This window comes from Pinus tabuliformis, chromosome 5_1 (genome assembly GCF_031772625.1).
Source record: "Pinus tabuliformis cultivar Carrire ecotype Pingquan chromosome 5_1, CPIR1, whole genome shotgun sequence".
NCBI classification, from domain to species: domain Eukaryota; kingdom Viridiplantae; phylum Streptophyta; class Pinopsida; order Pinales; family Pinaceae; genus Pinus; species Pinus tabuliformis.
This window is the reverse complement of record NC_142305.1, coordinates 306,138,842-306,156,349: the sequence shown is the minus strand read 5'-3', so window position 1 is coordinate 306,156,349 and position 17,508 is coordinate 306,138,842. Positions and strand designations below refer to the sequence as shown.

At 37.4% G+C, this 17,508-nt stretch overlaps 1 protein-coding gene across 1 annotated transcript in view; it reads left to right on the top strand.

Annotated features, from left to right (window-relative positions):
* LOC149164587 (uncharacterized) overlaps positions 1-17,508 on the top strand; it is a 152,840-nt gene that overhangs the window by 16,572 nt on the left and 118,760 nt on the right. Inside the window, exons 2-4 of the mRNA XM_089429533.1 lie at positions 13,800-13,890; positions 14,121-14,205; positions 14,512-14,564. Coding sequence (XP_089285659.1) covers positions 13,800-13,890; positions 14,121-14,205; positions 14,512-14,564 — 229 coding nt within the window. The remainder of the gene's footprint in view (positions 1-13,799; positions 13,891-14,120; positions 14,206-14,511; positions 14,565-17,508) is intronic.

Here is a 17,508-nt window from a genome sequence, read left to right as displayed (position 1 = left end):
CTTCTAGAGCACAGCAGAGTCCACTGCCAACTCCACCGACATCTACATCTAGAGGGTATTGCATTTTCTCGCAAGAGGGGCAGAGGAAATCAATAGTATTAGTTATTTGGTTCGTTTCATTGTATATGACATTATGACTTATGATATGAGATACATTATTATATTTTTTGTTGATATTTTGAAGCTGAGTTGGGACTCAGGGGTGAGAACTGACTATTCACAACATGATTCATTGTTATGTGTGATGTAGCACTAGAAATAATATTACACATCTTATATATTAGTTCTTTTATCATATTTATGTGTCAATGTATTTATTTTATGTTGTAGATGTTTTAGATATTAAAAAAATTGGAAAAAAAATGAATATTTTTGTATTTTACGATTTTCCCGATTTTTCGCCTCGCCGAATAAATCCCAATAACGATTTTCGCAACATTGGTTGGAACACATAATTCATCATTAAATTGGCCATTGTCTAGATGAATAGTTCCAGTCCCTACAACACTAAGAGATCTATCATCACGAACATATATATCTTTGGTGTTACAATCATTTAAAGAAGAAAACATGGCTTTTTTTTTGGCCATGTGATAAGAAGTTCCAGAATCAACGAGTCACTCATGAGAATGAGAAGAAGAAGATACATTTAGTGCATAACCAGATTGAGATGCTTGACAATGACATTCAGAAAGTGTTATTCTTGAAGATGAAGTTGAAGTTGAAGGGTGCTCCAAATGGATGTTATGCTTCTTCATTGCTGCTTCCAAGGCTTCCATCTTCTTAAAGCATTTGGATTCAAAGTGGCCATCTCGATTACAAAAGTGGCAATGTCTATCAATCTTCTTCCCTTTGTTTTTATTTGCCTTGTCATTTTGTTGAAATGATTTTTCATTTCGAGACTAAAATTGCTTAGGACGCTTGTTTGATTTAGGACCATTCTTTTTAGGATGCTGCTTCTTAGAATTCTTTGAATTTGGTTGCTGCTGGGCGGCTAAGGCTTTCTTAGAAGAGTTTCCAAGATTAAGAAGACCAAGATATAAGAGCTTTTCTTGTTCTCTTATTAAAGAATCACAGAAGGCATTAAAAGAGGGGGACTTGTAGTCCTGTCCTTGAGAAATAAAGGCTTCTCTAGTAGAATGGAAGGTGGAAACAAACACAGAGTAGGCTGGCCCCAACTTAGTAAGAATGGAATAGATAAGGCTACCATCTTCTTTCTTAACCTTAACATCTTCCAAGAGAAGTCTAAGGGTTTTGAACTTGGACAAAAAATCTTCAATGGAAGAAAGATTATTGGGGTCCAATGTAAGCAACTCATTTTCGAGTTGATGGGCTCTAATTTCATTTTTCATTCCAAAAACTTTAGTGAGCTGTTTCATTGTTTCATTAGGAGTATCGAGTTCTGCGATATGGAATCTAATGTCTGGAGAAATAGACATCCCTATCAACCCACGTGCTTGATCTTGCCTAGTTTCCCATTTGGCTGTCTTATCTTCATTTTGAGGTTTGGTTTCTTTGCCTGAGGCTATTCTGTAAAGACCTTTACTTCTTAGTAAATCCACAATGTAGGACCACCATTGGAAGTAGTTGGTGCTGTTAAGAATAACTTGGCATGAACTCTCATTTTTAATAGAAACTGAAGCTGTAGATGTTGAAACTAAGTGTTCCAATGGAAAGATCTCGAAAAATTAGGTTGATTAAAAAAAACGGCTCTGAAAACGGTTTTCGGATGAAGAAATTATGGCTTTTTGAAGAAAAGTTGTTGAAGTTGCCGACGAAGTGCGTGAATGTGCGGAAATGAATGATAATGTTATATTTAAACTTCCCCCCCTTCCAAACTTAATCTAATTAGTTCACTTTAAAAAAAAGATTTTATGTGACTCACTTTTATAAATAAGTGAAAGTCACTTTTACACTTTTACAATGGTACTTTATGAGCTACCAAATATATTGTAACTTAAATAAAAGATAAAGAGACTTTAGAATTATAAGTGACTCACTTTTTATAATGGGCGAGAACACTTTTACATAAAGTAATTTTAAAACATAAGTTACATGTGCTTTTTGAAAAATAACTCAATAAAAAGAAAGACTTGAACTCAAGACCTCTGTTTTCATAAAGTAACTTTGGACCAAGTGAGCTAGTTTAGAAGGTTAGTAATTTTTGAAAAAGAGGAAGGGTTTTTTTTTAGTCACTGAAGCTTTGGGGTGTGTGCTTACTTGAAAAAAACTCTTTTTTGCCTATAAAACAAAAACCACAACACCCAACACGGACATACAAAAAAAAAAACCTTACGGCTTGAAGTTAGCTTTAGCCGGAAACTAAATATTTTCCTCAATGTTTCTGATTTTCCGAGATCACACTAAGGCGTGGTAGAAAAGAGCATACACATGAAAAATTCCTTCCTTACTGTTTTTGATTTGCCCAGATCGCACAGAGTCACGGGGCAAAGAGCATACACAGAAATGAAAGGTATAGATCTGGTAATAAAGAACAGAGACCTAAATAAACCGAAATAAACAGAGAGATGAATAGCTAGAACTGCAAATAAAAATTGTATACCTCCAGATCTTTAAAATGACGTAGCTAGGGCTATCAGAAACCTTTTCGCATGGAACGAAAGGGGTTCCTCACTGGAACATATGCTTCTAACACAATAGAGCAGTCCTCTCGGCCCGAAAGCAGTCAGAAACAGTAGATCTAGGAAACGACAGTCGGATGCAGTTGTACCGACTTCTGATTTGGATTACCAACGGATGCGACTCTCAAATAGCTCTGATACCATGTAGGAATTTACAGGGTAAGTTCCTCAGACAGAACACCAAAGGACACCGCTCACCAACATATCACAGATCAATACACTAGTATTCTTGACGTGGTTAAAACTCTCAAAGAGGGAAACAGTCCACGGCCTGAGCCAACACGGCCACTTCAAGCAATTTATTAATAAAAGAATGAAAATTTACATAAGCTTCTCTCATGAACGGTTACCTTACAAATGGCCCTCCGTGCTCTTTAAATAGAGATCATGAACCAATCGGGTGTCAAGCCACGGATCAAGCGTTGGTAATACCGGGGAGAGAATGAATCGTCAGATCATTTCATGTCTAGAACATATCGTGACCGTCAGATTGTAAGTTACAAAAATATAAAGTAAAGAAACACACTTTACCTAACTCTACACTAGGCCAAGTTATACTTAACTATTTCCTATGTGTCGGAATATCCTAACAATTAGTGATCAATTTTTGGGTTAGATTTGCATTATTGCATTTGGTTGATTTATGTTGGAATCCGAACCATATTTGTATTGTTGGACTATTCTGAAATCAATTGATTTATACCAGTGATGATAATATCGGCTAGATATTGCCGAATATTAGAAATATCGCCGAGAAAATGTTGTGATATGTTGGCTCTCGAAAATATCGCGATATTTCCGAGATATCGCCGATATCTCGGCAAAATATCGCGTGACGATATAAAATATTGTCGGGCAGGCTAGGCCGCAGCTAGAAAAAGGGAAATTTGCCTTTTTTTTCCTCATTTCTCTTTCTGAGTGTTGGAGAAGGAAGGGGAAGAGTTTTGTGGTGGTTGTCAATGAGGGATTGGGGATCAAACAACGATTATCACCACCAAGATTTTTTTGTGGATCAAAGATTGAAGAACAGTGAGACAAACTTCTTTTCTTCCATTAATAGGTATGTTCTTAAAAGCCCCGATGTTAATGATTTTTTCATAGATTTAGGGTTATGCTTGCTTGCCTCTTTGCCTACCAACATTTTATTTCTTTGTTTTTTTTCCATTTGCTATGATTTTCATGCCCATGAGCCAATGCAAGGGTTTTCTCCATATTTGGACAGCAAGCTTCATTTTTTTTTCAACTTTCTTATGCATCCTCTTATTGCCATTTTTCATACACATTGCAAATAATGTAGTAATTTTTTAAAAATGAGGTGGTTATTACTTATTATTTTTTGTGTTGGGGGGATTAATGCCAATTTTTTGTTTTTTTTTTTGTGCCCTAGGTTTGAATTAGTTCACTACAAAGGGACCCATTTTGGGAGTATGGGGAGCCTGTTCGTGGGGCAAATTGGGCATATCTATCATGCAAATTGTGTGGGACCAAGATGTCAGGAGGGGTTACGCGATTGAAATACCATCTAGTTGGACTCTCTGCACATGATGTAGATGTAATGCCTTGTATGGTTTTTAGTGTGGAGGTTTAACAAAAAGCTCTTGCAGTAATCGCTGAACAAGACAAAAAGATAGCTGCTAAGGAGAGGGCACTGGTCTCAGATAGATAGCTGCTAGTTTTATTTGTTTTGCTACATATAAGTTTATAACTCATGATGATGAGATACTTTTATATATGTGATGTTATTTTGTATTGGTTCTCCACATTTGAGTCATTGATTGGACAATTATCAGGGATCAACAGGATTTGGTATCGCCTTTAATGTATCATTTCTGTTTGACATCATATATATCAATGCTTTCTTCATATTTATGTGCCAATGTGTTTAGTTCATGTTGTTATTGCTTTATATGTTTAAAAATATGAAAAAGTGAATATATTATGCATTTTTTATGCTTGCTGATATTGCCGATAAGATGATTTCTAGACCCTCACTGATATTTTGCCGATACCAATATTATCAACACTAATTTATACTGAAGTTTGAGTTTGATTTGTATTATTGGGATTTGCTTTGGAATTGATTGATTTACACTGCATAGTTGGAATTAGACTGCGTTAATACCTTGGATTAATGAATGATTGTGTTGATTAAATAATAATATTGTTGGAACAAGCGTGTGTCTTTCCTAAATAGGAGGAAAATATGGTTATTACTTGAGAAACCCTAACTAGGACATGAAACCCTAGGCAACAATTGCCCTAGCATATTACTGTGGTATCAGAGTTGGAATCCTGCCAGCCGAAGGATTAACAATGGAATGTAAACTATTCGGGCAAGGGACCAATTCTCTTACAAATTAAAATAACAATATGATGATGGGAAGAATGATGGAAGGATAGCTTTTTAGAGCAGCAGATTCACTTTCTTCTCCATTCAATGATGTTCTTTTTCTATCATTGGAAGAGGTGATAGGAAAACTACAAATGGTGGAACAACCACCTTCTCAAATGATTCTAGTAGTTATGGTTCCTGCAATAACAAACTTGGGTGAATACAAGCTATGGACGCATAAAGACGAAAAGGTGAAGCTTGTGGTTACACACTGTCTGAAGGAAGTTTTAAGGGTTACAACCCCTGAAATCCCTTTGGAAGAGAATCTTATGCAGGAAATTATGAAACTCCTAAGTTCTTTGGAAGGAATGCAACTTGAAGAGGCAAAGAATAAAATAGATAAATCACTTGAACATGATGATAAGAGCGTACAACAGAAGGTAGGTATTAAGGAAAGGGAACAGTTTTGGACTAGTTGCAGGAAAGACAGTTCAAATGATATTGATGATAAGCCCAAGCCTGAAAAAACAAAGTACAAGAGAAACTGGAGCAAGGGCAAAAACATGGACATGGTTGTATCCTCCAAAAAAGAAGGAAAATCTTTAAGAGGAAACCATAGCTAGTGGTAGTAGTGTTGAAGATAACTATATTACCAATAAAGATGAAAGAAGTCGGCTAAATTTTAGGGAACAGGATGGTCTTCTCAAGGAAGGGGACACTTGTTTTGATAGCAACATCATTCAAATTTCAGATATGTGAATGTTGAAGGAGAGAATGAAAGTATCCTTGATATATAGGAAGGTGAAAACAACATTACCCTCTCTGATAGCGTGATGACAAATCCGCCACCCACAGGGCTTCACCTTGAAAACAACTCAACAACAAATGTTGAGATTTCAAGTGAATTAAGACAACTGGACAGTGTAAGTAATAATAAAGTATGGACATTGAGCTCTCACCAGTAGGCCTTTAATCCGACTATCAAGAACAAGATTTCTATAGCCGAATTACTTGATAGTGCATGAGGTCATATAAACTACAAAAAGGTTGAAAACCTCATGAACATTGTTATCCAGATGAAAAAGGTGATCCCAGTAGCTTCAATGCTTACTCCTAATCAATTTGAAGCGGGGAAATTGACAGGTTTCAGTTTTTCCTCTCGAGCAAAAGCTCGAAGTGCTTGTAATGCTCTTTATTATGCTGGCCAAGGTAGTGATAATGCATGGAACTAGAGGGTATGCTATTTCTAGTGGGTAGTCATGAGAAAATTAAGGGACACCCACTGAACAGTTCAAGGTCATATTGCCTAAAACACTAGCATACTTTATCGGTACTAGAGGCTTGATGACAACACTTCTTCTAGGTTGGAGAATAAAAAATACTGATGAGCTTTGGAAGGCAACAAAGTGGGCAGTAGTAAGTTTTCAGGTGGTATTACATAGAACAATTCGTGATTATAGAGCTGTAGGCATTAAACCATGTATAGAATAGTTGGAAATATGTTTGATCTAGAGTCAGGATGATATAAAGTCACCAAGTCCCAACTAATGTTATCTTTCAAGTCCTTTGAAGGATGTTCCATTCATTGGAAAGAGAGCTTGGACCATCGACTTATGAGAGAAAAAATAGTCAAGGAGGAATGTTCAAAGATGTCTTCTTCCTCGTTTGATTCAGTTGTCACTTCATTCTGTGACATACATCAAGGAGAAGCCCATGAAAATAAGAGAATCTAAGATAATTTTATTAGATTAGCAAATTCAACTTGAAAATAAGAGAATCTAAGATAATTTTATTAATTTACAATGAATGACAACAATAGTAGGTCACGAGGATTCAAGAATACACCTAGCGTGAGTATAAGAGAGTTGGAGTGTAAATGCATCTCCTTATGTTACACTATCAAAAGATGAAAGACAGAAAAGAGTAATAGAAAAGACATTAAGTATTAAGCTTGGCCTTTACCCCCAATCCCTATTCTCTCACACAACCTCCCTCTAACATTCATGGACAACCTTTTATCCGCATCCCTTTCCCCCCTCCTTATGCCACCTCTTTTCTGAGAGGGACATTAGGAGAGTAGTCAAAGCTATGAGTATTAACATAACAACTGATGAGGAAGGGCTTCAAAGCAAATTCCTTGAACATGACATCCCATCTCTTGAGTCCTATATTGCAGATTTATTTAATCATGTGGTGTGTTCAGGCTCCCCCTCCTCCTAGACAAGACACATTATTTACCTAATCCACAAATGAGGGAGTAGTTCTGGTTTGAACAACTATTGAACTATAATGTGGGTCATACATTCTCCAAGATTTATGCCACAGTGTTACACTTGTGGTTGTCTGAGGAATTGGAGAGTCGTCATCGTAGGGCTTGAGGACAAGCAATTTTTTGGCCAAACTACCAGACGATCGATCACATCTTCACTCTCCGAGCAATTATTGAGGAGGCCTCTTCATCAATCTTTGAAGGTCTACAATTGCGTTGTAGAATTTTGGAAATGATTTTGACACAGTTCGGAGGGAGGTCTTGTTCCAAAGGCTTCGCGACATTGGCGTATATGAGATTCGTCTAGCAGTGATTATGAGATTGTATGAATAAGTTTTGGGAAGGCTCAAGATGGAAAACAACCTTTCCGATTTCATGTAGAGTACCATTGGAGTCAATAGGGTTTCCCCCTCTCATATTGATGAGTTGGAGCTTTTCCTACATGAGCATATCTAGGAAGGAGATGGTTGTTAGGTCATGCTTTCGCTCGTCCTTTTCTCTAACTACTTGGCCTTGTTGGCTTCTCCTAAGGGGGATGATAGAGACAGATCGATGCTTTGTCCAACTTTTATGACCTTTAACAGTTGACAGTCAACCTGGGTGAAACCAAGGTTTTTGTCTTTAGTGCATCGAAGAAATCGCTTATAGACGCATCATCTACTATTGGGCAATTAAGATTTAGATCACCACCACTTACATCTACTTTGGGATACAGTTCATGGGACCTCGTTTTGTGACAGACACTCCAGCCTCAGCTCAATAAAGGATATGGTTCCCTAACCCTCATTGGGAGACAATGTTTTTAGAGTCAGTTTCACGAATTATTGTCCAAACTTCACCTCATGGAGCTAATTATGAGACCTACAATTCTTTATGGCTCTGAAGTTTGGGGATTAAGATTGTGTTGCAAATAGAGGGCCAGCTTGGAGAGAGTCTAGACCTTGCTTCTCAAACGCATCATCTTGCAAACGAACAGTTCCACAACCCATTATTTAGGTAAAGTATGGTGTCCATCCATTTCGCCTTCAAGATCATTTTTTGTTTCGTTTCTTTCCTCCATAGAGTCTGATCTTTTAGAGACTCAGACACTGGGAGAGAGAAGTATCCTTGTCTTTCTCTTTGCTCATCGGAGGCTCTTGCCTCAAATCCTTCCTCGTTAAGACAGGCTTGAGGTTGGCTCTCAAAGGCTTCTTGACTTCTCCAGACGTTATCTCCCCAGAGCGCCTTCCCCCATTTAGTTTCTCCCCCGATGCGCTAAGCCATCTCTTGGTAACTCAACATGTATTGATTCAGATTGTACATTCAGGTCACTTGGACCTCACCTCCAATAAGCTTGGGCTAGAAGATGTCATTCTACCTAGAGCACTTCTTGGAGCTACAAGATGGCATCATAGTTCGCCCACCTTACCCACACCAACATTGGATGCATTTTCTTAGGATCCCACTGGGACAATTTTGTGTTGGTTCACACAAACTTCGGATAGAGACAAACCCCCATATATCATGATAGGATAGGATCTGCCAACTGTGTCACCTATAGGAGCTAGAGATAGAGACACGCCTCATTTGTAGGTACTCCCTATACTATGAGACCAAAGGACGCTATCGCTGTCTATATTAGGATTCATGAGGCTCCCTCTCTACCTTCTTCAGGTACTTGAACCAGTGACACTTAACACTCTTCGTCAGGGAGATTTTCAACCACAAATCTTGGCACCTACACACCATGCACTAATTTAGAATGACCGGGACATTCACCTCATACTTTCTTGTGGATTTGTCAGACCAGAGCTGGAAGCGACATGAAGAGTTTCAAAATGCACTCGAGACAATAGAAGGGTGAGATCTCGGGTATCTTCCTAGTCTTCCCCTTGGGGAGATCGACAAATACCATTGCGGCCAGTTTGATGATGCCGAACCATACATCAGTTCACAGGTTCTCAAAGGACTAGAAGGACTAACTCCATACAGTTCAAGAGCAGGGTTCCCCTGACACATTTGATTACCTCCCAGCGGGCGAAGTGAACTGGTATGAACCGGTCAGTTCGACTGGTTTGAGGCCAAAATTGGTTTGGACTGGTGACTTGAATCTCTTTTGGTCGTTTTGGTACGAAACCAACCTTTCTGCACTGAACCAGTTGGTTCGGTACGAGTCGGCTGGTTTTGTTCATCGCTACCAAGGACCCTTTGAATGTAATATTTTTCAAAAAAGCAATGATTTATGACAAGGGAGGCCTAGTATTTGACTATATTGCCCTACTAACACTATGCAATTCATGGTAATGTTAAATTCTTAAGTAACATTCTCCTTTATCTTTGATTTTCCTTTGAACGCAATAGTTTTCAAAAAAGCAATGATTTATGACAGGGGAAGCTTAGTATTTGACTCAATTGCCCTACTAATGCTATGCAATTCGTGGTAATGTTAAATTCTTAAAGTAAAAGTGACATTCTCCTTTATCTTTCATTTTCATCCCTTTACTTTAATTTTTAACATTATCACGAAATGACTTGGGATGTTTGAGTGGTTCTGACCTCATTGGATTTGATATGGAGAAAATAGAATTGTAGATCTCACTTGAAATCCAGTAGACTTAACAGTTTTCCAAGATTTCAGGATTGGTGAGATTGCAACACTCCATTGGATTTTGTCATGAACGAGGTTATGGAACTAGTATTTAATCAAGTGCACTAAGCCCTCTATGTATCTTGATGTTGGTGACATTGGTTGTCGAACTCCTATCATGAGCCTCCTAGAAAAAGTGCCCATCACTCAAACAAAATCTTGACTTGACATGTTATGCTCTTTCTATTTTATTTTAATGCTTAGAGGGTGATATTGACGATGAAGATCCCAATATATGCAATGATTTTGATGATACGTAGGTATTTGTTGTAGCATGATTTTTTTTGGATGCTATAAGCCATGTGGAGCTTGTTTGTTTATGTATTTTTGGTTTAGAGATGGATTGCACTCAATGCTATTTTGGTTATGTGCACCCTTACATGCTATATAAATGAGAACTTTTGCTTATTTGTGTATAAATGGTTTGGATTCATATGGATGCACATGAATATATATGTTTTTCTTTAAAATTTGAATATTTTATGTGTTTTTGGTTGACTGGTTTTTTGGTCCAGTTTTTTCACTGGTTCGGTTTGGTTCTGACTAGTTCCTGGTCCGTGTGGCCTACCGGTACGATAACCGGTCCAGTTATCATAACTTTGTTTCCCAGTGCCATAGGAGTGGCCAAAGACTTATTCAGAGTTTCTTCATTTTGACCTTGGATGCTAGGAGTATCCCTAGCTCATACATCACACCTAGGATCACATGGTCGGATCCACTCCTGGCCCCAGGGGACTTTGACAGCAAACCAGTACCCAATTCGCCTCCCTCGCCATTGGTCATTAGACTTAGGAGCCCCTAACATCTATCGCTCTCTTGCCAGACCTTACCATCTCACTCACTCATTCCTCTTTAACAGGCCATTATTATTTTGTATCGCGTCACGGACAATTGAGTATTTTGTATTATACCACAGTCTCTTATATACCTGTTGCAGCAACACTACCGCTGGTTTCCTTCACTCTATATGTTATTTTTAGCAATTTTTTAGGAGATGCACTTGCACTCCCACGATGTACCCATACTGACTGTACTCTTCTTCAGTCCCATTGACCTACTTTTGTGGTCATCAATTGGACATTAATAAATTTACTTCACTTACAGACCCAAAACATTCGTAGGATTCTGGACTAGTTGCTTAAATGTTTTGTAGCTTAATGTCAATGCAGGTTTGTCATTCTTATGTCTGAAAATGCAGAAAAATAGCAGATTCTGCCCCAAAATCAGAAAGCTAAGGTCTTAAGACAAATAGTTTGAGTACTGGCAATACTGAAAGTTGAAACTCAGACTATATAAGATGCCATACAATTGTCCAGACACATTTTAGAATCTCAAAATTTTCATTACCAGCTAAGCTTTGTTCAGTGCATAAAATCCAGAATTTTAAATATAAAATATGCAGGACCTATGAAGATAGATATACATTGTGTTTATGTTATCAAACTTAAGTAAAGCAGTTCAGAATGCTTGCGTCTAAAGATTGTAGGAGGAATCAGGTGAGCTGTTTTCCTCAGGCAAAAAGGATATGATGCAAATGATTCAACAAACTCCCATATAGTATGATAGTTCTTTGGCATTGTCAAATCTAATATCTTTCCTTTTGAATGTGATAAACTATTGGTCTTGGGCCAAATGTTTGAACTAAATACAACTTTAACTTTTAGATGGCTCGACACAATCGGCTAGATGGCTGTCCTCTATTTGTGGATCAAAACAATGTGCAATACTCTACAGATCAAACTGAGTGCCCATTTGGTACCTTTGTTAAACTATTTTGAATCCAGCACATGCGGAAATAACAAAGGTTTATTTAGTGCAGAAATTTGCATGCTGTGAGCCAGCTCTGCTACACATGCTTTTATTTTAAAAGCACAACAACCATCAAGACGTTGGTTTGTATTCCATCAACCTAGAAAGTGCTATATTATTATTGTTCCCTTTTAAATATCAATCTGAGGTAATCTCTGTCACTATGGCTCAGTTTAGAGTCCATGTTATACCGATTGTCTCATTCGTGTACCCAAATCGCAACTCTTGGGTGCTAACCGGAATGGTCCGGAGGACCAATGTTGTGACCAAGGGCCCAAAGCCAAAGGCGCTAGGCCTGTTGGACTCCCCGCAACCGCTGACACTCTTCTCTATGGATTTCGACAAAATTCACTTGTCGAAATTCCATTTGTTGACAACGGTAACAAACTTCAATTGCCATGAAGATCCTATTTGTTTGGCTTGTTTGTTGACGGTATTGGCCCAACGCTTGCCGGTGCTTGTAACTTTCAACACTTCCATGTTAGGTCAGTAGCGGTGATAGAACTACAATTGTCGTGAAGGGTTCTGTCTGTTGGTTTCATTAATTGATGGGAACACCTCGTCGCTTGTCGGTGCTCACAAGCTTTGGCGCTTTCACGGTAGGGCGGTGTCGGTAGATGGGAATGACAATTGTTGGGAAATAATTTGTTTGTTGTTCCGTTAACGGATAGGACGACCCGATTTGTGTTAGATTCATGTTCAAAGGCTGATCGACCAATGTCTTGCTAACCCCCAATAGTCGAAGGCCAATCGGTGGGAAACGTACATGGGAAAAGAGTCTATTAGTTGGTGTGATCACTCGTTGGTTGTTGGATTGACACTCAAGATTTGATCGGCCAACGTCTAAGTGATCTCTAACAGCCTGGTGGCCAATAGAGGGAAAAAATTGACGGATTGACCTTTTGTCACTGTCAATCACGAAAGGCTAATGAAGGGCAGACTTTGTTAAGTGTTTGTTTGTTGAGACTCAAACCTTGGCCACTCTGCACATGTGGTAAACCTGCAAAAGCACGCATCCTATGCTACAACTCGATCTGCATTCAACTGATATAAATTCATTCAATCATACAACAAACACACAAATCTGATATTATTAGCAAAGAAATTATAAGATTGAGCTCGGCGTAGCACTGTTTGCAAGCCTCTCTCCTCTCGACACTTCTTCGACGCGATTTCGTGCTTCTTCTATCTGCCTTGCCTCTCTCCTTTCTGTTAATCTCTCTCCTCGAGCAATCTCTTGGTCGTTTATTTTATTACATAGAAGAATCTCTCATTCAACAAACTCCAAAGCTAACTTCTACACTTTCCCTAATTAGCTAGATTGTCTTGTTACATAGGAATTTGATAACATTGCCTCTAACTACGTAGATTCTTTCTAGACTATGACAAAAATATTACAAATTAAATGGCTTAGGGAAATCAACTTCTCTTCGTAAACAAATTATTGAACCAACTCCCTTGGTAAATGAGTTTTGACCCAAGAGTCAAAAATGGCCTAGGCTTGTAGATGCTCCTGCATTACCATATCTTTAAAGTTTGATTGGAAACTTTTATTGAAAATTGAAAATCCTTTTAGCCCTCCAATGTGGGGCTCTTGTTGATTAATGATATTTTCAATGTTGGAAAAATGTACCATAATTTAAACCATGTACTCTTTGAGAGAGTGTGGTTGGTCCTCCTCAGCTTTAATTGGAGTGAATTTTTATTTGTATTGCCCTTTTTTCATTCAAAATAAATCCTTTACTAAGATGTAATTCCCTCAGTCATATTTAGCAAGATTATAATTTACAAGCATGCATGTCATAATCTAAATGACCATGTTTATGAATAAGTCATTCCAGCTCGTATGCTTAAAAAAGTTATTCTAGTATTATTAAGCCCCATTATAAAAGATTACCAAGAGGTTACAAATAAATGCAAGTTTGGACATATGAAGAGGAGGGGAACAGGAATTTTCCTTTCTATCTTTGTTATTGATTCATCTTTTCCAATTCAATTGTATAACATGGGAGATCTTATGCACAGATTAAATATTCCTGATATAGTAAGATATTGTGTCTGAATATTATGATTTATCTTGTAATTTTATCGAGTCAAGTGACACCTTTTTTATATTTGCAGGTTTATATTTCTGCCTCTATGGATTTTTCATATCATTGTGGCTCGAGGACGATTCTCTTTGCCTGCTCCTGTACCACCTCATGATCGACATGTAATTCAATTGTCTCTTTTAACAAATCTTTTATACTTGCTATTACAAAGGAGTGGAGCAGTGGAACAAGGAACACAAGTTGTTTTCTTTTGAATATTCAAGAATAAAAAAATTATATAGGATAAAAATCTAAGGGTGCTAATTTTTTTTCAAATTGTGCATGGAATATGTTGTATAATTTGTTTTGAAATTTTAATCATGCTAAAATTTTCATTATTGTTTTTGGACAGTGGGCACCTTGTCATACTGTTGTTGCTGTCCCACTTCTCATTGCATTTGAATTGCTGCTTTGCACATATCTTGATAGCCGATATGGTAGGTTGGCAAGAAACCTGGATTTCATAGAAAAGCCTAAAAACTGAATTTAATTATGAAGTTTATTCACTTGGTCTAGCTTTGGTTGTGCATGTGGTGATCCAAATACATTTGTACATATGCTCATTTAGTTGATAATTGAGTGCATTAATATGCACAAATTGCACACATAGGAAATGACAATTCAAATGGAAGAAAGTTATAAACAATGTATAGAAGCATGTTAAAAGAGTGCTAGAGATTGATACATATAGTGAGATTTCTTTATCATAGTGTGAGCTAAGGAAAACTTTTGATTCCATGCAGGGTATGGCATACCGGTGGTGAATTTGAAGGTTGTGTTTATACCACTTCTACTGTTGAAAATCTATTGACTAATTGTCCTTGTCGATAATTTAGGTACTGTTTATCTCTTTGTTTCCATTGTTTAAGCATTTTCTTAATATTTCTATACTGATAAAGATTATGTGAAGGGGTGAATAAAGTGGTCCCATTCTTTATACATGAGAGAGAGAGAGAGTTGTCTGTTTGAAACATTGTAACTTTAGTCATAATCAATACTATGTTGTTAGCACATTCTATGATAAAATTGCATTAAATATGATAAGTTAATTATCTCGCATATGGATTTTTACACGAGTTTTATGACTTTGTGCATCCATGCTAGGAAAATTAAAAGCAAGATAGTTGAGTACACTGTATTTAAATTCTTGGTGTACGAATTTTTATGATAATACTGTTTTTTGTTTTGTTTTCATTTGAAAGGAAGCTTATGTGTAATATTATCTCAATCTAAGTGACCTTCCCAAAGGCCTTACAAAAACAAATGGATTTTCGACAAATTCACTTTGGGTGTTGTAGTTGGGGTTATGGTCCTATTTGCTTCCAAGACACTGCCATGGTCACTAACCTTGTTCCCTTCAGAGTTTTGGAGTTTGCCAATGCTCTAATCTTTTCTAACGAAGGCTGCATTATGATTCTTTTTTTATCAATGTCTCCTCAGGTAGAGTGGCCTAAAAAATCTTTCAAAGGCACCTTGAATTTGTGTCTGCAAGCAGAGGTAGCCTCATGTCTCGAGCTCTTCTCTCAATGACAAGTTCAAATGGTTAAGGAGGCTTTTCCACTCTACAGTCTTGTTGGTTCCAACACATTGGACCTTTGCCAAGTTTGTCCACTGTATTGGTTTAATCTATAGGTTTCAATGGACTCTGACCAAGGCTAATAGATTTGCACCTATGGATAGTTGCTACTTGGAAGCTGAAAATATAGGAAAATGTGTTCATATATCTTTGTGCAAGGGTTTTTTAATTGTAAAGTTTGATTTGATTAAAAATTGGTGTCATCCTCAATACAGTAACTAGTTCTTTGGTTTCAGGGTGGGGGTCAGTTCTTGCATGAAACTGTGGTTTTCAACTTTTAATCCATCCAATTTTCCAAACCTCCCACTCCAATTCTAGGCTTTCAAGTCCCTTGGCAAATACGCAATGCGCTTGGCAAGTTTTGTTAGGAGTGAAGAAATAGAGCAAAGAAATCACCATATATTCTCGCACGTTGACATGGACTTCTGTAAGGGTTTCCTGGCTGAGATTAATCTGGGACAAAGATTACATCTGGATGCAAATATGGGGCTATAAGCAAATGGTTTTCTGATGCTCAACTCGTTTTGGAATGGGGCCTGTTGCTGCTCAATGTCATATGGCTAACAAAAACACTCTTCCTCCTAGAGAACTCAAAGAAGACCCACTTGGTGGATGATAGCATTTGAGCAACATCACCTCGTTAGTAAAGAAGACCCTCAAAAATTACCTAGGTAGAAGTGCCAACCCTTCCAAAAGTCTCTATGGAATTTAGAAAGGAACCATAGGGATCCTTGCTAGGGTCAAATGAGTACTGAATATGGAATTGATAACTAACCATTGTTATCAAAACTAAATTGGAACTGGCAAAACCTATTCGTTGTACTGATATTGAGCATTTTCCAGTCAGATCTGACCTCCCAAACTAGAAATGACTGGTTTTGTACGGAATTAGCTTATATTGGTTTTACAGTATGAATTGGCTGGTTTTTTTACCAGAGTGAAATGGCCCCCCTAAAACCTTGTAAAAATCGCAAATAACAAATAGAAAATGAACTAAGATTCTAATTTTAATAGTAAACCCTTGTTTATGTTTTTAATGTGCCCTCCAATTCCATTTGTGTCCACGCCCTTTGCTTGATCAATTGTGAGCATGTGAAGAATTTGATAAGTGTTCATTTAGCATCATTCTAGTGCCCTGATTTTGGAGAGTTTTTGGGCTGTTTTTTGGAGTTGCTATTTTGCTGATTTTGATATGCTCATCCACTGATTTGGGCTTGCACTTTTGCTGGTTCAAAGGTCATATTTGCGTCCTTTTAGTCGAGCTGATTTGGAGTTGTTATTGCTTTGATTTGGATTCTGGATTGAGAGCTTGTGATGTAAAACTCTTCTTTTCACAAAAATATCGTTTCTTTTTTCTTAGAAATTAAGAAAACTAGGGTTTTATTTGCATATTTATTTTTGTTTGCAAGAAAATTTCCATGGCTTTTCAATAACAAAAAGGACCTAGTATGGAACAATTGTCAATTGGTTGGGGGAAATGATATTCAACTACTGTCAAGAGAAATTTAGTGGGGGGTTATACATGTTCAGAAACAACACTTAGCAAATGATAGAGAGAAAAATTAAGCTCTACTGAAATGACTCCCTTGAGTTAAGAGTTGAGATGTAATCTCTTCTTGATGCCTATCAAGTAGATGAAGCCAAGCAAAAACATATGGCAAAAGAGAGAGGGAGAAGTTCAAGTTTAGATTATACTAAAATAGGAAAATTCCTACCCTAGATCCTTTAGCATAACAAGAATGAAAGGCCACTCAACCCTGTCATAAACATTTTCAAAGTCATTTTTTCTAAACATAGCTTCTAATTCTAGACTCTTAAGGCTTTAGCCATTCCCATAACCTCCCATACAACAAAATATTATCTAGAATACATCTTCTTGTGATGAAACTAGTTATGTTTTTTGGGCATGATGATTTCAATAAAATATGCTTCCCATGTAGGGACACAACCTTGTTAAAATTTTGTATGAAACATTTTGGAATGTTGTTGGAGGTAAGATGGTGATTAGCTCAGGGGTGAGTAAATTTTATAATGAACTTGATCAATGCTTGTTGAAGCAAAACTTACCAAGTATCGTGACCAAAACTTCCTTCTATGCTCGGAGGTAAGTTGTGACCCACAAAATTTCATTAGTATTTATAGAACTTACATCATAGTGACTCAT